Genomic DNA, 23,027 nt, shown 5'->3' on the forward strand with positions numbered 1-23,027 from the left:
AGCCCATTTACTATAGGAATTCACACAGTATATATTTAAACCGTATTTTTGAGCAATAAAACCACATAAAACAAGTTAAAAGTAACATCTCCATGGAGACAAATGGAAAAATTACACAAGTTTTGAATCTGAATTATGCAAAGATTAATTATTCGGATAAGATCTAAAGAGCAGCACTTTGAACCGTCACCGCCGTCGAGTCTTCTGGGAGCGTGAGATAAGTTGGTCTGTTTGAACACAACGCATCAGAACGCACTTTTATTGGGAAATGTTAATTTTACCGCTAATCTGACTTTGATTGGATTACGCCGGACCAGAAGCGTCTGATCCGGCGGCCCGGAGCCTCACAGCAGGGGGCGCCAACAAAGACCCCAGACCTTTAGCTAAAAGTGCACGCGGCAGGATTTTAGGTCGTTTTTTTTTCTATTTATGACTTGATTTGGTGATTGTACCTGCGGTGAATATTTATCGTGGTTTTACATCAGTTAAGTGGGACTTCTGTGGAGAAAAAAAAAAAAATGCAGGGAGTTGTGGTGAGTTTTAAACCGAAAATCAACACAGAAAATTCAGGGAAAAGTCATGCTCGAAGAAGGAATTTTTTTTGACATTTTAAACCTTCATTTAACAACAAAAAAAAGTGTTGTCCTTTATTTATTTATGTATTTCTATTAGTGTAATCATAACTATCGAGAAATTTAGACGGTAGCGGGTGCTCTTACAGTAAAACAAATTAACTAAAATTAAAAAAAAAAAATGTAATAAAAAAAATTGGGAGCCTTGTAGCATTACTGGCCAAATCATTTATTTTATTTATTTTTTTTATTTTATTTTACATTTAATTTTTTCCAAAAGTATTGAAAAATGTCTTTTATTATGAATTATGTTATGAGCATGTCCGTCAACAGAAATTTGGGGACCTGGAGCAAGTAGCCTCACATGGGCCCCCTCTAAAATAAATTACCGCATTTTTCAGACTATAAGGAGCACTTAGAAATCCTTTAATTTTCTCACAAATCGACAGTGCGACTTATGTATTAATTCTGGTTGTCTTTATTGACCTTGAACCGATTTTGTGTGGTACACAGCGCTCAAAAATCTGTCTGAATGTTTTAGTATGACACAGAAACACATGTTCCACTGAGTCGTGCCCTTTAAACCCCATCCACACTAGTTCGTATTCGAGTCATTTTTGTTGTGGATGCAGTGTTCGTTCGCACTAATCCAATTGAAAATGGCTCCAGAAACAGAACGATCTGGTGCCTCCAGCTCCCACGAATTCATGTTCGTACAGATCTGATCCGGCAGCGTGTGGACGCCTGAAAACACTGATACTCTGATGAAGGTTTATATGCCACGAAGTAATTCACCAACAAAACACTAAAAGGCAAGAACATATGTCCATTCATATAAACGTGTGTCTGTGTGTACGACCTGCAGATGTATAATCTCTGAAAAGTTTCACATGAACCATCTCCGACATGACAGAAACACAGAACTGACTCACCATCAGCAGAACACCCCTCTGTCACAGAAAGAACACTCATATTCCACTGAGTTGTGTTCTTTAATCCGGCAGAAGCTGAAGCGCTCAGTTTATGCAAATGAGCCATGTGGTTTTAAGTTTCGTTTCTGTAAAATGTAAACAAATGTGCTCAAACTTCTTAGGTTTCTTTTTAAAGACAATGCAGTAAAGTGTATTTACCTTGTTGACATGTTTCGGCTGCTGCAAGCCATCTTCAGAACTGTCACCGGTGTTGGTGTTGACGTGTTGTATATCAGCTGTTGTTACTTCCTGTGGGCGTGGTCAGCCTGATGGACCTGGCAGGTCGCTCAGACTGACCACGCCTCCCGTCGCCCGGTGTCTCTGGAGGAGGGTGTCCCAGGTGTGTGAAAGGAGGAACGCTCCGTCATCACGGTTAATGCTGTCCGTGCCTCGTTTTCTGATTTCAATGGCCTCCTTGATCCAGCGTTTGAACTTGTTGTTTTCCAATCCAATGATTCCGATCCAATGATCCGAGCCCCGTCCCAATCCATAATGTGAAAACCACATTATGGATTGGGACGGGGCTCGGATCATTGGATCGGAAAACAACAAGTTGCTGATATACGACACGTCACCACCAACACCGGTGACAGTTCTGAAGATGCAGCAGCAGCCGAAACATGTCAACAAGGTAAATACACTTTACTGCACTGTCTTTAAAAAGAACCTAAGAAGTTAAAGTATATAAGAAGACAAAATTAACATCATTGGCTTAAATGTGCTCAAAGCTGTGTGGATAGGGAAGACTTACAGACACAGAAATGACACGTCTGGATGCAAATTGTTTCCGATATGGTGATTCTTTTCAGTGTAACCGTGACCTTAGTCTGTCAGAAGCTGAGGCATCAGAGCACAAGGAGCGAGCTGTTTTTTTCAGCGCTTATAGTTTATGCAAATGAGTCATGTGGTTTTAAGTTTAGTTTCTGTAAAACGTAAAGAAATGTGCTCAAAGCTGCATTAAACACATTATTACTCAATGTATATTTGAGTCGTCTTTCTTAAGAAATAAAAAAACAACCTTAAATCATTCACATTCACAAGCCACATTTATCGATGAATCGAGGACACCTGGATGTTTGTTTTGTTTAATGCTCCTTATGTATGAAAACAGACGAGAGATTTCAACATTATTTATATTGTGCTTTATAATCCAGTGCGATTTATAGTCCGAAAAATACAATAACAGGAAGAGGGTCCAGTTCTCTGCTCGATTATGAGGCTAAAAGAATTGATTGTATTTAATTCTCTCAGCTCTGTGGCCTTTGTATAACATCGATCACTGTGTTTGTGACCGCTCTTGTGATGTTATTGTTTGCGACATGACTTCAGTTTTACAGTTTACGTGTTTAAAATATCTCCATTCATTCGTTCGTTCTATTTATACGCGAGTGTCTGCGTGACGACATCTCTGGACGTGAACTCCGACGACCGCGGTTCAAATCCCCCTTGGCACATTCACTTCAGTCTTGTCACATTACCCAGCGCGACACCACTTACGCTTTATTATGTAAGCCGAGAAACCCACTCCGCACTAAAAGCTCTGGGAGTTTGTTATGACCTGAGGAGCTCGTGGAGTAGCAGTTACATCACGAGTCAAAGGAAACCAAGTCAGTGTAGTAAGTGAAACTAGTTCGAGCCCAGACTTTGTCCCTGTCACAGTCTTTGCTCGTTGTTTTGTGTCTATAATTAATATTTCAAAAACTAAAAAGCAACAGAAAAGTGTGAAAAGTGACAGCAAGAAAAGATCTGATATTGTGAAGAGATATCAAGAGTTAAAGGTGGATTGTGTAACTTTTTTTGTTTCTATGGAGACGTCGTTGCTCTGCAGAATGTTCCACAGTGCAGCCGGTTTGTCAAAGCCTCATCCCGTCTGAACTCAGAAGCTCGACACTTCACCCACATCGCCAAGTATGAAAGCGGTGTGTGTGTGTGTGTGTGTGTGTGTGTTGGTGTTGGTCAGAGGGACCGATGGCGCAGATTGGCAGCCTCGATTTCATCAGTCTGCCCCGGGGCAGCTGTGGCTACGAAAGGAGGGAGAATAAATAATGATCTGTAAACAGTCTTTGAGTGTCCAGAAAAGCACTGTATAAAACTGATGCATTATTATTACTGTTAGTAGTAGTAGTAGTTGTTGTAGTAGTAGTAGTAGTTGTAGTAGTTGTTGTAGTAGTAGTAGTAGTTGTTGTAGTAGTAGTAGTAGTAGTAGTGTTGTAGTTGTAGTAGTAGTAGTTTGTAGTTGTAGTAGTAGTAGTAGTTGTAGTTGTAGTAGTTGTAGTAGTAGTAGTAGTAGTAGTAGTAGTAGTAGTAGTAGTAGTAGTAGTAGTAGTTAGTAGTAGTAGTTGTAGTAGTTAGTAGTAGTAGTTGTAGTAGTAGTAGTAGTAGTAGTAGTAGTAGTAGTAGTAGTAGTAGTAGTAGTTGTAGTTGTAGTAGTAGTAGTAGTAGTAGTAGTAGTTGTAGTTGTAGTTGTAGTAGTAGTAGTAGTAGTAGTAGTAGTAGTAGTAGTAGTAGTAGTTGTAGTAGTAGTAGTAGTAGTAGTAGTAGTGTAGTAGTAGTAGTAGTAGTAGTAGTAGTAGTAGTAGTAGTAGTAGTAGTAGTAGTAGTAGTAGTAGTAGTAGTAGTAGTAGTGTAGTTGTAGTAGTAGTAGTAGTAGTAGTAGTAGTAGTAGTAGTAGTAGTAGTAGTAGTAGTAGTAGTAGTAGTAGTAGTAGTAGTAGTAGTAGTAGTAGTAGTAGTAGTAGTAGTAGTAGTAGTAGTAGTAGTAGTAGTAGTAGTAGTAGTAGTAGTAGTAGTAGTAGTAGTAGTTCAGGTTTCAATCAGCAGTGACAGGGACGAGGGAGAAACCAGATCTGACACAATGTTCTGGACCTTAATTGTTTTCTGCGTCCACCTCGGGGACCCGGCCAGGACCCGGCCAGGACCCGGCCAGGACCCGGCCAGGACCCGGCCAGGACCCGGCGAGAGTTCAGGAGCCTCACAGCCTGTGGATACAGATGTTCTGGCCCGTATGGACCTGGACCTTCTCCCTGAGGGCAGCAGGTGGTGGTGGGCAGGGGGATGTTGGTCCCGCAGGATGTTGTGCTCTTCTCAGACGGCGAGTGGAGTAGATGGTGCTGATTTCTACCGGCTGCTTTCACCACCTGCTGGAGTGTCTGCTGGTCAACCTTAGTGCAGCTGGAGAACCACACTAAAAAAACATACGTCAGAACGCAGAACACGGTCCGGGACTAGACTGGAACCAGACCAAGACCGAGACCGGGACTGAAGCCTGAAACAAATTCTGACATTTAATTGACCCCCCAACAGTGACGTACGTCGTTCATCTCACATCAATTTGAACAAATTCGCATTCAAGTTCTTGATTTACAAATGTGTTCAAAGTTCTTTTGAAATCGTTCATGCACAACACTGCATATCAATACAGTATAATCACATTAAACAACATGATATATTAATATTTTTATATTTTTGCACACGTCTGTTAATGCCGTAGATCAGAAGAAAGTGTAATATTGGCTCTTTAACGATGTTTTGGTGAAATCTTTCGTCTTTTCTCGCTAAATGCGGCTGTCTGTTCGGATTCACGGCGCAGTCAGACTCTCCGCTGACTGTTTCACTTTGGTTTAACTTTGTCCACCACTTTGTCCTCCCTCTCTCCCTCCTTCACCTGTGTGTGTGCTGCTCGCTCGCCCACATCCCTGCAGATTGATCACAGTCATTAGCTCCATTAATGAGAGCGGAATGAGTCCTTACGCGAGGGCCGGGACGGGGGCCGGGGCGAGGGCCGGGGTGGGGGCCGGGGCGAGGGGGTAAGGTCAGAGCCGAGCGGCCAATCTACACTTCAATCACCCGACCTTCACGGACCTTGGAGCTGTGATGGTTTCTGAGGACACAAACACGACGGGGAGGAGGGTCTGAGGCCACGGGGCGAGAACGGAGACGACATTTGTTAGTTAATATGTTTATCAAAGAGTTAAAGGTCTGGAGAGGGACATTATCAGTGTTTTCAATTAGTTTGAATTTAGTTTATTTATTTAATGAGACAGGGACCGTGCACAAGCTCCATTTCCACCTGTCGTCCCCGGGCTGGTTCATAAAATCAAACGTACAAAGAGAATGTCTGTATCTTCATTCACACCCACTTTTCTCAGCACCTTAAAATCATCGTTCAGTCCAGTCACTTCAGATCATCAGACTCTCTTCAGACTCTCTTCAGGTTCGGTTTGAAACTGTTTGGCTCGACGTGATCGGCTCTGTTGGTGAACACGTTCCACTGACGGACGGACCGCGCACGAAAAGGCTGAGTTTCCAAATTCTGTTTTGCGTTTGTGGGTCCTGCGCTCACACGCTGGATCGAGCGGTTCAGGAGATGGTTTCAGAGCTCAGAGAAACAAAATGTTTTAGAGGCGGAGGAGGAGCAGAAGTATCATGAATGATCTTAAACAGCAGACAAATATTTGCAGACATTATCAGGTTTTCAAAACTTAAAATGCTGTTTCACAAGAATATGACAGTGGTGGATTATGGCCCTCGTCTATGGAACTGCAGCCGGAGGAGCTCAGGGCTGCAGAGAAGGTTCATGTTTTTGAGAGTAGGCTTTTTAGCTTAGCTTTTGAATGAAATATATTTTTTACTTGTTTCTACTGTACACATTTTAATTATATTTATTTAGTTTAGGCTTATTTTTAGGATTTCCAGTGTTTCCTCTGTAGGAGCCTCTGCATCAGGAGCAGAGGTCGGCTGTGGCTGTCGGGTTCTGTCCCGTGGGCTCCTGGTGGAGAGTTGGTGCTTGGGCTTCATCTCTCCCCTGGCTCCTGTGGTGGTTCCTGGTGGTGGTGGACGTCTCTCTGCTCCTGGTGTAGAAGCTCCTCTGATGATGTTTTCTCAACTGGTTCGCCTGTATTCAGCCTCACATTTTACTATGTGTCGTTTTATGTATTTTAGCAGGTTTGTGTGTGTTTGTGTGTCTGTGTTGTTGGGCAGCTGTGGGGGTTGGGTTGGTGGTTGGAAATATGGGATTGTTTTTAATCTCTGTAAAGCACTTTGTGTTACATTTTTGTATGAAAAGTGCTTTATAAATAAAGTTTGATTTGATTTTATTTGATTAGCCGACTTTTCTTGTCATGGGTCTTGAGAAAATCCATGTGTCATTCATTCATTCATTTTTCAATATATAACAGAAAAGAACAAGTTTTCTTCATTATTTGTCTCCAAAACCAAAATGAAAAAACAGATAACAATTAGTTTTTTTTTATTTTTCGATTTTGTGTTTAAATGAATAATGGAAAAAAACGCTGTTTCCCGTTTACGTCACTTAAACTGAAATGCCGGCCTGAACCAGGACTAAACCAGAACTGAACAAGGACTAAAACAGGACTGAACCAGGCCACATGTTGTGGACAATACCCAGGTTTGATGTAAGACTATTTACTGGTCATAGTTGGTCCAGTTACTTAATGGTACTTTATTGTTTTTAGCAAAATAAAATCTCTTTTTTGCATTGGTGTCTACAGATACTTAAAGCCTTGGTATCGGAATCTAGCCTGATTCATCAGCTGGTTTCACTTCGTAGAAACCGTTTGACAGTAGGCAGGTACTTTTATTTACCCAATCGCTGCTGTTTGGTCGTGACGTATGTAATGGTATATTAAGCTTTTCCCAAATCCTGTAGGAAGAAGGACAATAACGTCTTTCCCCTTGATAAAATTCACCAAACATTCTCTTTGTTTCGGCTTTAAATCCTCGATCTCTGGACTCGTTGACAACACAGAATGTCTGTCTCTTCTCTGATTGGCTGGTGCCCGAACTCACACTTCCAAGGTTTTTGCAAACCGTCTAGTGTTTTCTGATTCCTGATCTAGTCGCTGAAGAGAAATTAAATTGAGCGGAGGCACTAGGTGCCGCTGGCCTGGCTACCAAAAAATACTCTTGCACTGAAAAAAAAACAATATCTAGCCAAGTTAACATGACTTAAATTAAAAATGTTTTACTTAATTTGAGTCGATTTAACTTCAACAGTAAAATGATCCACCAATCAATTCAAGCAATATTTGATTTTGTTTTGTTTTTTTAATTTTAAGAGCAAAAAGTAGTTGTTTTTCTTTTTTTAAGTGCAGCACGATGTATTTTCATATTTTAAGTACAAAAAATCTTATTCCACTGAGAGATATTTTTACTTCTGAAGTGAAATTTACTCAAATCATGATGAAACTTTCTTAATTCAAGTCATTTTAACTTGGCTAGATTTTAGTTTTTTGCAGTGTGGCGATATCTCGATACATCAGCCAGATACTTAAAGCCGTGGTATCGGAATCGGTATCTGAACTGAAAAAGCTGGATCGGTGAATCTCTAGATGTTGTGATATTATTTAAGTTAAGTTTAAGTTCATAAAAGTCACTGAACTGAAGACGACCGGTCACAACACATTTTGAGAGCCGCTGCATTGTCGCGCGTTTCATCTGGTCCCATTACTTTCTCTCGAGCGCCGTAATAACACGATGCATTATTTTGGCGTCCGTGTGTGTGTGTGTGTGTGTGTGTGTGTGTGTGTGTGTGTGTGTGTGTGTGTGTGTGTGTGTGTGTGTGTGTGTGGACTCGGCCCGGTCTCTCGGTCTCTCGGTGTCTCCGGTCGGCGAGGGGCCACAGGTGAGGCCCCAGAACCACATCTAATCTCTCTCCACAACACGCCGACATAATGCACTATTGATTGTGTGCAGCAGACGGCGGAGCAGACGGACCGGGTCTCCGCCGCCGCCTGACGACAACGACGACGACGAGGAGGAGGAGGACATTTTGTTTTCTCAGAGTGGCCCCAGCCCTCCGTAACTCCGCTCTGTTGTTTTAGCGGAGTTTATATCGATCCTCCTCGCGACGCGTTTTCCAAAAATACCAGAGGAGCAGCGGAGGCGGGGGGGGGGGCGGGTTACAGTGGGACGATGCTTCACTACGGCACAAGAGCAGTTCAGATTTTTCAATTTTATTTCAACGAGGAACTGAAAACGATTTGTCCAGATGTCCAGCTTTGAAACTTTTCTCTCATGGTTTCTTTTTTTTATCCGTTTCTCCGCTGTGCTGTTGTCCAATCTTTTTAGTGGAGGATCTGCCAAAAGCTTTTCTCCATGAAGACAGATTCACCGTCAGTGTTCCAAGTTCATTTTCTACACCAGGCATGTCCAAACTATGGCTCGTGGGTCAAATTTTTCTTCCAGTAGCCAGGCTGGCGCCGCCTAGTGCCTCCGCTCAATTTCATTTCTCTCCAGCGACTAGATCAGGAATCAGAAAACACTAGACGGTTCGCAAAAAAAAAAAAAACGGAAATGCGAGTTCGGGCACCAGCCAATCAGAGAAGAGACAGACATTCTGTGTTGTCAACGATTCCCGAGATCGAGGATTTAAAGCTGGAACAAAGAGAATGTTTGGTGAATTTTATCAAGGGGAAAGACGTTATTGTCCTTCTTCCTACGGGATTTGGCGCATTACTTATGTCACGACCAAATAGCAGTGATTGGTTAAATAAAAAAGTAGCAGAAAACACACACCAAAATTCTTGTAGAGGTGCAAATGCAAGGAACAGCCAGACAAAAGTGAAAGAATTCATAGCACACTCAGATGGCCGATGTCCAAAAGCTTATTTATTTTTAAAATAACGTTTCAGCAGTAAAAGCCTTCATCAGATATTTTTTCACTTTTAAATAAAAAAGTACCCACATTTCGTTGAGCAAACGAATCCTAACCTGTCTGCGAGGTCAGACGGTTTCTACAAAGTGAATCAGGCTAGAACTTCCAGGTGAATTGGTCCAAATGACCTTGCATCAATTAAAAATTAACTTTTTACTCCAAGTTTTTTTGAACATCTACCTTGATAAAGCCGATATTGAATATTTAGTGTGTGTTTTTAAGGATCTTTGCATGAATAAAGACTGATGGTTCATTCTAACATGTTAAACCTGCACATATTTCAATTATTCACTGTATTGAGCCCCAATCTACGGCCGTCGATTGGCCCACTGCTTTGTCTGTGTTTAGATCTGTGGCCCTTGATGAACAAAGTTTGGACACCCCTGTTCTACATGAACTAGTTCAAAGTTCAGTTCACAAAGTTCATAATTGTTTATAGTTAATAGTTCATTCGTAGTTCCAAAAATCTAGTTCATCGTTCTTTTTTCCCCAATATGTCGCTGTGAGTGATTATTTTTCAGTATCGTTGCCAAAGCCCAAATAGAACCACAGACAGCAAGTGTTTTATCAGTTTTAACAATGAAACTATGTGTTAGATTTCATCTTCATGTCAAAGTCTGAATTCTTAAAAGCTGCAGGTCTCGTACAATCTACTGCAGCTCCAGGTTCCAGCTGCAGCTGAGAGACGGAGCCTCGTCACTGTCAGTGGGATTTGGGTTGTGGATTTGTTTTGACTGTATTTTGATTTCGTACGTGTTTTCATAAACCTTGAAAGTTTCGCCTGGTGCTTCAGTTTAATGTGTCGTTTTAAGTTTGCTGTTGATGTGACTGAAGTGCAGATTTTCGTTTTGAAAGCTGACAGGCAAAGTTTGCTCAAAAATGTGAGGTTCTTCTCTTCCTCAGCTCCTTGACACTTTTAAATAATAAAATAAATCCTTGTTGCTCATGATTCAGGCGCCTCCTGCTGCTTTTTTGTTTTTACTTGTTTCGATGACGCACGCGGTGACGTGACGCTGGTGCCTCGTGTTGTTGCCAGATTGAATGTTTTCTGTTAAATATTGCGGGCTCTTAACGGTGTGATTCTCCGGGTTTTCGCTTAGAACTCTAAAGAAATCTGGCCTCTATTGAACAAAGTTAAAAAGAAGCGCACGCCGTTCACAGACTCCAGAATGAACATGTTCACAGTTCGTTCATCAGGCAGTGACACAATGACACAGAGCGTTCAGTTCACCTTCGCCGAAAATATGAACAGGTACAACACTGTCCTCCTCCAAGGTCCTCCTCATCACCTCCAAGTCCCTCCATAACCCGGCCCCTCCCCATCTCACCGACCTCCTCCGTCTGCACCGTCCCACCCGTCGCCTCAGATCAGTCCACGCCAACCTCCTCATACGGAAGCCGAGAGGGGTCACAGCAAACGCAAACGCCGCAACAAATACAAATGCGACAACACAACAAAAAGCCACAACAAACCAAAAAAAGCCACAACGGAAGTGACCGCGGGACTCTATTTTCCGACGGACCGATCAAGCGGCAAGTGAAGAAGAAGAACTACAACGTGAAACGAATAATGATAAAACAATAAATTACTTTTACTTACGTTTCCAACTTCTCCGTTCCTTTACTAGTCACGTTGTAGTTCCTCTTCTTCTTCACTTGCCGCTTGATCGGTCCGTCGGAACATAGAGTCCCACAGTCACTTCCGTTGTGGCTTTTTAATGTGTTGTGGCTTTTTAATGTGTTGCAGCATTTGCGTTTGTGTTGCGGCGTTTGTATTTGTTGCGGCGTTTGTATTTGTTATGGCGTTTGTATTTGTTGCGGCGTTTGTATTTGTTGCGGCGTTTGTATTTGTTGTTTTGTATTTGTTGCGGCGTTTGTATTTGTTGCGGCGTTTGTATTTGTTATTGCGTTTGTATTTGTTGCGTTTGTATTTGTTGCGGCGTTTGTTTTTTGTATTTGTTGCGGCGTTTGTATTTGTTGGTTGTCGGCGTTTGTATTTGTTGCGGCGTTTGTATTTGTTGCGTTTGTATTTGTTGCGTTTGTATTTGTTATTTGTTATTTGTTATTTGTTATTTGTATGCGTTTGTATTTGTTGCGGCGTTTGTATTTGTTGCGTTTGTATTTGTTGCGGCGTTTGTATTTGTTGATTTGTATTTGTTGCGGCGTTTGTATTTGTTATTTGTTTTGTTGTATTTGTTGCGGCGTTTGTATTTGTTGTTTGTATTTGTTATTTGTTATTTGTATTTGTTATTTGCGTTTGTTTTGTTATTTGTTGTTGTGGCGTTTGTATTTGTTGCGGCGTTTGTATTTGTTGCGGCGTTTGTATTTGTTGTTTGTATTTGTTCGTTTGTATTTGTTACGTTTGTATTTGTTGCGGCGTTTGTATTTGTTGCGGCGTTTGTATTTGTTGCGGCGTTTGTATTTGTTATTTGTTATTTGTTATTTGTTATTTGTTTTGTATTTGTTGGGCGTTTGTATTTGTTGCGGCGTTTGTATTTGTTGCGTTTGTATTTGTTGCGGCGTTTGTATTTGTTATTGTATTTGTTGCGGCGTTTGTATTTGTTATTTGTTGTTTGTATTTGTTTGCGGCGTTTGTATTTGTTGCGGCGTTTGTATTTGTTGTTTTGTTATTTGTTGCGGCGTTTGTATTTGTTTGTATTTGTTGCGGCGTTTGTATTTGTTGCGGCGTTTGTATTTGTTATGGCGTTTGTATTTGTTGCGGCGTTTGTATTTGTTGCGGCGTTTGTATTTGTTGCGGCGTTTGTATTTGTTGCGTTTATTTGTTGCGGCGTTTGTATTTGTTGCGGCGTTTGTATTTGTTGCGGCGTTTGTATTTGTTGCGGCGTTTGTATTTGTTGCGTTGTATTTGTTGCGGCGTTTGTATTTGTTGCGGCGTTTGTATTTGTTGCGGCGTTTGTATTTGTTGCGGCGTTTGTATTTGTTGCGGCGTTTGTATTTGTTTTGCGGCGTTTGTATTTGTTGCATTTGTTGCATTTGTTGTTTGTATTTGTTGCGGCGTTTGTATTTGTTTTGTATTTGTTGCGTTTGTATTTGTTGCGATTTGTTGCGGCGTTTGTATTTGTTAATTTGTTGCGTTTGTATTTGTTGCGGCGTTTGTATTTGTTGCGGCCGTTTGTACATTTGTTCATCCCATTTGTTCATTTGCAACTCGGACTCACTGCAAAAATTCAAATCACTTCTAAAAACTCACCTGTTCAAACCCGGCATTTCCTCCTTTTCGACTTCTTACTACTTTCTACTTTCTTCTTCTTATTTGTTTGTAGCATCTTTAAGTGTCCAAAAAAAGCTCTATACAAAAGGTGTGGAGAGATGCACTGTGTAACTTTTCGGTTGGGAGTCCGTACTGTGCTTGTTTCTATGGATACGTCACTGCTCTGCCTGGAAAGTCCCACAGTGTGACTTTAAAACAGCTCTACTTTACATTTATTCAATCACAGGTGGTTTTATAGCTCAAAAATACCTCAAAAAACAAACATTCTGACTGCGAGTGGGGTCGCCTCTCCACAGATCTGACCTGTAACTTGCTCCAGTTTGGTCTCCATGAAGATAGAAAGGTTTAAAGCCGTACTGCGGAACATTCCAGACAAAGCAACAGCATCAGCCCGTCAAATTGCACAATGCACCTTTAAGTTTAAGTGTATTTTTCAAGGTGTTACTGAGCGATAAAAATTTAAGGCCGGACCGTAGACAAAGCATTAAAATCTCCAAGGAGACGAGATGAAGATGAAGAAGATCCTCTCCACAAAAAATGTTACACAGTGCACCTTTTTAAAACCCAAACTTCAAACTGAAAGAAAAACATGCACAATTTTATCCAACAACCTGCTCTTGTACTGAGAGGCCGTTTATTTTATCGAGTTTCGTCACGAAGTACCCTCTGGAAATCAAATCTCAAAAGCACCAAAGTGAATATAAAAGTGTGTAATTGCGTAACTGATGTCCTTATGTCCGGGGCCGGGCACTTCTAATTGGCGTTTCCATCGTTTCCCATCAATCATAAAAGTGTCGCAATCAAAAATACAACTACCGTCTGTTCAGAATTTGTGCTCCGGGTCTGTGCCACAACCTGAGCAAAGCCACAAAAGACGATAACAAAACAATAATGAGTTAGGTTTGGGCCGGGCGATAGGAGAGAAAAAAAAAAAAATCAAAGAATTACAGCTTTTTCCTCCATCTTAATTTTGATTTGTTTTTGTTACGTCTCTTTTGGGGCGACAGTAACTCAGTTGGTTGTAGAGCTGGAAGTTGCCGATACGATACAAACCGATGTGCACGTTCGATTTGACACGATATATTTCAAATCGATTCAATGCGGTTCAATAAAAAATAATGGTAAAATCGTGGCTGTGATACTAAAAGTCTTTGTTAAAGGTTGTATAGAGGATTTTTAAGGGAATGCATGCATGACACCACCTTCCTCCTCCACAGGTCCCTCTACAAATAATTTAGAGACCGACACCTCAGTTTTTAGACCCTTCGTCTGCTTCATTCGCGCAATCTCTGAAAGGAATCTCCAAGAATCACCTCAGTTTGTCCTTGCTCCTTTTCCCCTTCTCTTCTTCTTTCAGCGACCTCAAAAACTGACTTTCTTTTGCGGTGAACTGGTCGTGGAGTCTCATCTGACATCGCAACAAACTTTGTGCGAACTGCAAGGAAGCTACAATTAGAAAAAGCCTCTAAGAACCGCTGCATAGTTACCCTAGAAACGTATTGAGTTAGATTGACAACCTAAGAGCCAATAGAAAATGAGGGAGCCTTTTTATCTATTGGCTGATGTTTATCTGGCTTCACTACGTCCACAGTTGATAGATTTTTATTCTTTTTTTTTTTTTTTTGTCATCATAATTACAAGGCTGCTGCATCTCTGTAATGGTATTTTAAACTTTCATTGACAATTTGAAACAAAAAAAAAATCCTCCATACAACCTTTAAACCACTTCTTCTTGTGCAAAGTGAAAATGAAACACAAACGTTTTAATCGTCAAAACAGTGAAAATGTCAAATGTGTCGCATTTAAAAAAAAATTCCTTCCTCTAAACAAACAACAAAACTGTACCTGTAACAAAATAATTTAGTAAAATACACCAATAAATACTCTTGCCGATATATTGATACAGCAGGACACAATATCAATACTGTATCTTCACATTAAACGATACGATATATTGATATTTTGATATTTTTGCACACCCCGAGTTGGGAGAGTGTTTGCGGTTTGAATCCCGCTCTGGACGTAAACATCTTTGGTTGAGCGATTAGATTGAATGTTCCACAGTTTGGCAGTGCCGTTCCAGCTGTCATTGTGTCCTCGGGCAAGACACTTAACCCACCTCGCTCAAAGTGTCTGCGTCCACTGGTGTAAGACGCTTTGAGTGCCTTGAAGGTGGAAAAGCGCTGATGTGACCATTTACCACAGCAGTGTCAAACTCAAATTCACAGAGGCCAAAATCAAAAACTAGGAAGTCGTGGGCCAATTTAAATATTTATTGCAGAATTTGAACAACATCTGCATGTTTTCTCTTCTTTCGAGATCTGTAATGTTAAACCTTTTCTTATTAAAATAAATGTTTAATCATAGTTTTGCTTAAACATTGAATCCAGAACAAACAGAATATAAAATAATAACAATATTTTAAATAAATAATGTCTCTATAGTCTCTGTGTGCGGCGGCAGCTCTAATACAGATTTCATATGATCTCACAGGCCAAATATAATTACATCGCGGGCCAAATTTGACCCTCAGGCCTGAGTTTGACATGTCGGTTTTACCATTTTCGTCTGTCTTATTGAAAGCAGAGATAGAAATAAAGAGCCGGGTGTCAGGATCACTGTAGTTGTTGTTTTTTTTCTATTCACGCTTACATCACTACGACGGAGTATAAAGGTCAGATAAAAAAAAAAAATGCTGGTGCTACGAGAATAAAGTCGTAACATTTCGACATTAAAGTCGTAATATTATGAGAATAAAGTCGAAGCCAGAAAAAGTCGTAATTTTACGAGAATAAAGTCGAAGTTAAAATAAAGTCGTAATATTATGAGAATAAAGTTATAATGAGAATCGTAATAAAATCAAAGTCAAAGTGAAAAATGCGGCAGAAGAAGAACCTTGTTTTTCAATATAAAACTAAAAATAAGAAAACAAACAACAATTTTCTTCATTATTTGCGCCTCCGGACTGAACCAGGACTGAACCAGGACTAAACCAGGACTAAACGAGGTCCGAGACCAGACCGGGACTGAGACCAGAACTTAGACAAGGACTGAGTCAGGGACCAAGACTGAGACCAGGGATCAGACAAGAACTGAAAACGGTTTAGTCCTGGTTCAGTCCTGGTTTAGTCCTGTTCAGTCCTGGTTTAGTCCTGGTTCAGTCCTGGTTTAGTCCTGGTTCAGTCCTGGTTTAGTCCTGGTTCAGTCCTGGTTCAGTCCTGGTTCAGTCCTGGTTCAGTCCGTCCTGGTTCAGTCCTGGTTCAGTCCTGGTTCAGTCCTGGTTCATCAGTCCTGGTTATCAGTCCTGGTTCAGTCCTGGTTCAAATTTTAAAGTCACGTAAACGCTATTTCCCATTTCCGTGACTTAAACCAGGACTAAACTAGGATTAAACCGTTTTCAGTCCTGGTCTGGTTCCGGTCTCAATCCTGGTCTTTCTGGTTTGGTTCCAGACTTGATTTAGTCCTGATTCAGTCGAATGAACGATTGATACACAGATTTTTCTCCTTTAGAAAATGCTCCAAATTCTCCATTCTCCACTCGGTTCAGACTTTCCGAGCAGCTGATATTCTCATAATATTATGACTTTATTTTGACTACGACTTTATTCTCATAAAAGTACGACTTTATTCTTGTAAATTTATGACTTTATTCTCGTAAAATTACAACTTTATTCTCATAATATTACGACTTTAATGTCAAAATGTTACGACTTTATTCTCGTAGCGCCAGCAAGTTTTTTTTTTTTTTTATCTGACCCTTATTCTCCGTCGTACATCACAGATCAGGAAGACGTTTGGAAACATGTGATGTTCATGGTAGTAAGTCTGAAAATGTAGGAAAAATGAGAAAATGTTCCAGTTTTCTACATCTCCATGTCACTGTAGTGTTCTGGGTTCATGCGATTAGAAGAGACGAGGCGCCAAATTCCAGATGATTCCAAACAGTCTTCATTTTACCGCCGATCACGTTTCCTTCAGTGGGTTTGGTCACGGTCGGTCGGTGAGCCCAGCGTCGGGAACTACACCGGACGTTGTCATCGCGTGTTTCCAACCGTCTTCCCGGTTTGTGACGTAAACGTGAACAGAGCCGATAATCCACATTCAATTTATCGTGGAGAGTTTTAAGTCTCGTCTTAAGACCCACTTTTATTCTCTGGCTTTTAACACCGCGTGAGTTGTGTGCTCCTCTGTGTTTTTGATTTGTTTTTATTGGTTTTATTGATTTAATTTATTTATTGGTTTATTTATTTCTATTCTATGATTTTGTTTTTATTTTATTTTACTGGTTTTATTAAATTTGTCTGGTTTTATTGTTTTAAGACTAGTATTATTTTAGTAGTTTATTTGATCATTTTAATACTGTTGTTATTATTATGTATTTGTGCAGCACTTTGGAAACTTTTTGGAAACTGTTTGTTTGTGAAATGTGCGACAGAAATAAAGTGGATTGGATTAAAAAGTACAATATATTAAGCCTAAAAGCGTGTGGAGTCAAAAGTCCGGCTTCTTACTGACACAGAAACTTGTCAAAAATGCTCTTGTCTTATCATCGAGAGCTACAAAAGTTTAGATTTTTTTAGATTTTTTGCTCAGCCCTAATTAGGTTTATACTTTCTCAACAGGTTTATCATTTTTAAAATAATTGTAATTTCAATTATGAGTCAAGTAATCGTGGTCATTTTCACCATAACTGATCAGCTGTTCTCTTTTCTCTCCAGACGTTTCTCCGGCGCCGGGCCTCTCCGTGTTGGCCCCCGCAGCGCTGGCCCCGGGGCCCGTGTGCCGACCCGACCCGGAGCCGCCCCTCCTCCTGACGGACGCCGCCTCGGAGCCGGAGCAGGAGCCGGGAGCCGAGGCCGAGCTCGGGCCGGAGGACAAGGAGACGGAGGAGGAGAAGGCGCGGCGGCTGCTCTACTGCTCCCTCTGCAAAGTGGCCGTCAACTCCGCCTCCCAACTCGACGCGCACAACAGCGGTGAGGCTCTCGGGGTTTACTCTGACTGAGAAACAAACGAAGAAGAAGAAGAACTAAGAGTGAGGACTAGGAATAAGGTCACGGTCAAGGGTAACTCCTGATAGATGGTCCGCCACCCGCTTCTTACGGAAGCCGAGAGGGGTCACAACGAACGCAAACGCCGCAACGAATACAAATGCGACAACACAACAAAAAGCCACAACAAACCAAAAAAAAGCCGCAACGGAAATGACCGCGGGACTCTATTTTAATGCAAACGCCGCAACACAAACGCAAATGCAGCAACACGTTAAAAAGCCACAACATGTTAAAAAGCCACAACACAGTAAAAAGCCACAACAAACCAAAAAAAAGCCACAACGGAAATGACGCGGGACTCTATTTTAATGCAAACGCCGCAACAAATACAAACGCCACAACAACGCAAACGCCGCAACACGTTAAAAAGCCACAACACGTTAAAACAACACGTTAAAACAACACAAAAAACAACACGTAAAAAGCCACAACACATTAAGCCACAAGTAAAAAGCCACAACACAACAAAATCAAAGCCAAACTGACTTATTTTAATGCAAACGCCGCAACAAATACAAACGCCACAAGACCACAACGCCATCAAACATTTAAATGCAAACGCCGCAACAAATACAAACGCCACAACACAAACGCAAACGCCGCAACACGTTAAAAAGCCACAACACGTTAAAAAGCCACAACGGAAGTGACCGCGGGACTCTATTTTCCGACGGACCGATCAAGCGGCAACTGAAGAAGAAGAACTACAACGTGAAACGAATAATGATAAAACAATAAATTACTTTTACTTACGTTTCCAACTTCTCCGTTCCTTTACTTTTCACGTTGTAGTTCTTCTTCTTCACTTGCCGCTTGATCGGTCCGTCGGAAAATAGAGTCCCGCGGTCACTTCTGTTGTGGCTTTTTTAATGTGTTGTGGCTTTTTTTGGTTTGTTGTGGCTTTTTTTATTGTGTTGTGGCTTTTTGCGTTTGTGTTGTGGCGTTTGTATTTGTTTTTTTTGCGTTGTTCTTTTTATTTGTATTAAATCTATATTATCTAATCAATAGTCGTCATCAGAGTCAAAAAGAACAAGACAAAAATAGCACACAGAAAGAATAAGTTTGTGTTGAGAAAACTCATTTTCTTCATGAACTAGTTCAAAGTTCAGTTCACAAATTTCAAAATGAACTCGTTTGTTCATAGTTTATAATTGTTTATAGTTAAGAGTTTGTTCATAGTTCCAAAAAATGATCTAGTTCATAGTTGTTGTTTTTTTTTTTCAATTTGTTGCTGCGAATGATTATTGAAATTTGAAATCCAGCAGGGAAAGTTTGCTCATAAATGTGAGTTTTTTCCCTTTGAGCTCTTTTAAATGTTCATCTGATGAGTCCTCGTTTCTCCTACTACAGTCGCCTCCTGCTGCTTTTTTGTTTTGTCTTGTTTCGGTGACGCATGCAGCGATGCGACGCTGGTGGTTAATGTTGTTGCCAGATTGAATGTTTTTCCTCTGAATATCGCGGCTCTTTATGGTGTGTTGAGCCGGGTTTACATCTGAAACACTAAACAAATCTGGCACCAGAATGAACCCTCACAGTTCGTTCATCAGGCAGGAATACAGTGCAGTAGTTCAGTTCACGTTCGCCCCAAAACATGAACATTCGGGTACGACACTGCCGATGGTGCGAGTCTTATCTCCTCAGGCAGGTCGTTTCAAAGCCGAGGCGTCCGGACTGAAAAGACTCAATCACCTTCATCCGCAGCCTGGACTCTGGAACAGTCACAGGGACCTGAGGATTTAAAGCTGCTGGAGGCTCGAACGAGGTTAAAAGTTCTGAAATGTAACTTGGTGCAAGACCTAAACGAGCTTTAAAAGTGATCCTTAAATTCAAAAACACCTATAAATTATAAACAGTTTTACTATATTAAACAGTGATTATTTACTGATTCTGTGAAAGAAATGTAAAAAGTAAACTGCGCGGTGAGGACTAATATTAAAGGTTGTATAGAGGATTTTTTTTAAAGGGAAAAGAAATACAGCGACATTCCTTTTTCAAATGTTGTGCATGTGTGACACCACCTTCTTCCTCCACAGCTCCCTCAGTAGAAACACCTCCTTCCACTGCTTTACTCTAGAAAGCTTGTTTACAGCCAGTGTGTGTTCAGAATTACTGTTGAAGTGACCTGTCTAGAAATAATTTAGCGACCGACAGGTCAGTTTTTAGACCCTTCGTCTGCTTCAGTCGCGCCATCGCTGGAAGAAATCTCAAAGAATCACCTCAGTTTGGCTTTGCTCCTTTTCCCCTTCTCTTCTTCTTTCAGCGACCTCAAAAACGGACTTTCTTTTGCGGCGAACTGGTCGTGGATTCTCGTCCGCCATCGCAACAAACTTTGTGCGAACTACGACGAAGCTACAGTTTAAAAAAGTCTCTAAGAACCATTGCATAAACCACATAATCCCCGCGCCGGTGAGTCAGTTACACTAGAAACATAGGGAGTTTGATTGACAACCTAACAGCCAATAGATAAAGAGGGAGCCTCGTTTTCTATTGGCTGATGTTTCTCTGGCCTCACTACATCCACAGTTGATAGATTTTCGTTCTTTTTTTTTTTGGTCATCATAATTACAAGGCTGCTGCTTCTCTGTAATGGTATTTTAAACTTTCATTGACAATTTGAAACAAAAAAAAAAATCCTCCATACAACCTTTAAACAGTGATTATTTACTGATTCTGTGAAAGAAATGTAAAAAGTAAACTGCGCGGTGAGGACTAATATTAAGATCACTATGTTTTTTTGGTAAAGGGTAACTGTTCTCCTTAAGGTTCCCCACCTGCTTCTTTCTCCGTAGAGATTGTCTAGACCAGGGGTGTCAAACATACGGCCCGGGGGCTGGATCCGGCCCGCCAAGACCTTTAATCTGGCCCTCGGCTGATTTTCTACTAAAATATTTTAATAATAATTTCTATTAAAATCTTGTTAATTTTCTGCGTCGCTGAGCACAGCAGCGTCTCCAGCGCCTCTGTGCGTGGCCCCTCCCAAAACTTTTCAAAAAGTAAAGTGCAGTACTAACAGTTCCAGCATGAACTTTTACTCACTCTTCAGATTTTTGGCCAGAAAAAACAACTTGTCCACATTGTTTGCAGTAAGTGCAGAATTAAAACTACACATAGGCTTAAGGAATGTGCAATAATTAAATCTGCACATAGGCTAAGGGAATGTGCAATAATTATAACTAAAACTACACATAGGCTTAGGGAATGTGCAATAATTATAACTAAAACTACACATAGGCTTAGGGAATGTGCAATAATTAATAGAACAGAAGAATGCAAGGCTTAGTTTTGCCTGTTAAGGATGATTTAAGGGTCCTGTTGGTGCATCACTCGTGGTCATACTGGTCTCATATTTACTTTGTTTTATGGTGTTTGTTTATGTGCTTCTTTGTGTTGTGTTGTCCTGTTTTTTGATAAAACATGTTACCCCCTGTCCCAAGGCAAATTTCTCCCATGGGAGACAATAAAGGATTATCTTATCTTATCTTATTTGCTGCAGGTACAGTGCCCCAGTGACTGAAAATACACTTTCACTAGGGTCAGAGGTCACTGGTGTTGGAGGGCTTCATGCTGGCGAAAGTGAGGACCGTGGCGCGACAACTGTATTTTTGCGAGGATTCACGTGGTTTATAAGGACGTAGTCAAGGCGCGAACTCACTCTTGCACAACCCTGCACCGAACTAAACGTCCCGTAACGACACGTTCAGCACGAACACATGAACCTTTACACCCCAACAGTCTGTGGTTTAAAGGGGAAGAAACAAACAACACTTTAATAATGTTAGAAGCTTTTCCGTTTTGAGTGACTGTGACAAACCCGAGAAGCTCATTGGTTCACTGTTTGGAAACTGGGTCAGAAGTAGAGAATGCGCTCTTCCAAATCACAACTGTAAAAGGTCAGACCCAGGAGAGGTTCCAGAGGCTCTTTACAAAACCTGAATGGTTGAATAGTCGGTTAAGAGCATTCACTTCCCACACAAAGGACTCGGCCGTGAAAAGGACGGAACAGTGTGTCTTTGTGGAACACTGGGTAAAGTCGACTTCTGTTCCCTGTACGCGCCGCGCGAAAATAAACGTTTCACCTGCGTCGCCATGGGAACTACTCATACAGTGACATCCTGCTCTGTAAGACTCAAACCACACTGAAAATACAGAAAGACAGAACATCATTGAGCTATTTTTACTTTTACTCTTTAAAGGTGCACTGTGTAACTCTTCTCGTCTCCGTGAAGAGGTTGTTGCTTCGCCTGGAATGTTCCTCAGTGTGGCATTAAGCTCAGCAGGTGGCGCTACAGGTCAGATCTGCAGATCATCACAAGGAAGGAACACAGCGTTTTAACCTTTGGAGACAGACAGACTAATAATCCAGACTTACTCAAACGTGTGTGATTTAAAGAAACTCACCCCCAGGTCTGTTTTTGAGGAGGTAACAGGATTCGAACACAGCTTAAAGCTCACAGGAGTTCATTTCGCCGCGTGCCTCCTCCTCCTCCTCCTCAGCCCTGTCAGAGGTTTGATGGGGTTTGAGCTCCGGAGTGTTTCCCAGTCCGACCTCAGGCTCCAGGCTCCGCTCTGATCTTTATGAGGATGTTTACGGCCGTTTAGGACTCGCTCTGTCATGGGGTCAGGCCAGGTGGAACTCTGCTGCTCCAGGGCTCCACAGAAACTCCATTCTTACAAAAAAAAACACCAAAAACTTCATGCTAAATCAGTATTTTTGTTGTCCTCAATCACAGTGTTTAATCCAGGTCTATTTTCTCTCTGTAATGTCGTATTAAACAACTTTTTGGAGCTTTTTACCATGTTATAACTTTGTTCACTCATCAAAAACACGTCTGCAGAGGTTTTAGAGTCATTCATGTATGTTTGAGTAATCTAGTGATCTCTCCAGGGCCATATTCAAACTCTTTTCACGGTCAGCCAAGAAGACAATTCTCTGTCAAAATAAAAACATTATACAAAATTGTACACAACAACCTAACAAATCAGTAGTTTCTTTAGCGGATTAGCTGATTGTGTTGTGATGCTCTGAAGGGGGAGTGACTAAAGCCAAATTTATGGTCGTGCATCAAATTGAGAGTCTGCGTCACCTTGAACCCCCTCTGCAGAGTGTCTGTGTTGACCGACGTTCACCTCCGAAATTTTGTAACTACACGTCGAACCGGGCTGTGATTGGTCGTCTCTAAATCCATGTGTCATTCATTCATTCGTTTTTCAATATAAAACCAAAAATGAGAAACTGAAAAAATAACAGTTTTCTTCATTATTTGTCTCCAAAACCAAAATGAAAAAACAGATAATGATTCGTTTTTTTTTTTGGTTTTCGATTTTGTGTTTAAATGAAAAATGGAAAAAACGGTTTCCTGTTTACGTGACGTCCGTGACTGCGATGTCGAACTTTTGCGCTGCATACGGACTGAACCAGGACTGATCCAGGTCCGGGACCAGACCGGAGCCAGACCAGGACTCAGACCGGGACCAGACCGAAACTGAGACCGAGACCAGACCGGGACCAGACCGGGACTGAGACTGG

The 23,027-nt window shown here is 41.2% G+C and overlaps 1 protein-coding gene across 1 annotated transcript in view; it reads left to right on the forward strand.

Moving 5' to 3' along the window:
* znf385d (zinc finger protein 385D) overlaps nucleotides 1-23,027 on the forward strand; it is a 236,581-nt gene that overhangs the window by 182,329 nt on the left and 31,225 nt on the right. Inside the window, exon 5 of the mRNA XM_055163922.1 lies at nucleotides 17,168-17,422. Coding sequence (XP_055019897.1) covers nucleotides 17,168-17,422 — 255 coding nt within the window. The remainder of the gene's footprint in view (nucleotides 1-17,167; nucleotides 17,423-23,027) is intronic.

This window comes from Boleophthalmus pectinirostris, unplaced genomic scaffold (genome assembly GCF_026225935.1).
Source record: "Boleophthalmus pectinirostris isolate CB_2022bp ecotype Guang Dong unplaced genomic scaffold, ASM2622593v1 HiC_scaffold_6, whole genome shotgun sequence".
Classification (NCBI taxonomy): domain Eukaryota; kingdom Metazoa; phylum Chordata; class Actinopteri; order Gobiiformes; family Gobiidae; genus Boleophthalmus; species Boleophthalmus pectinirostris.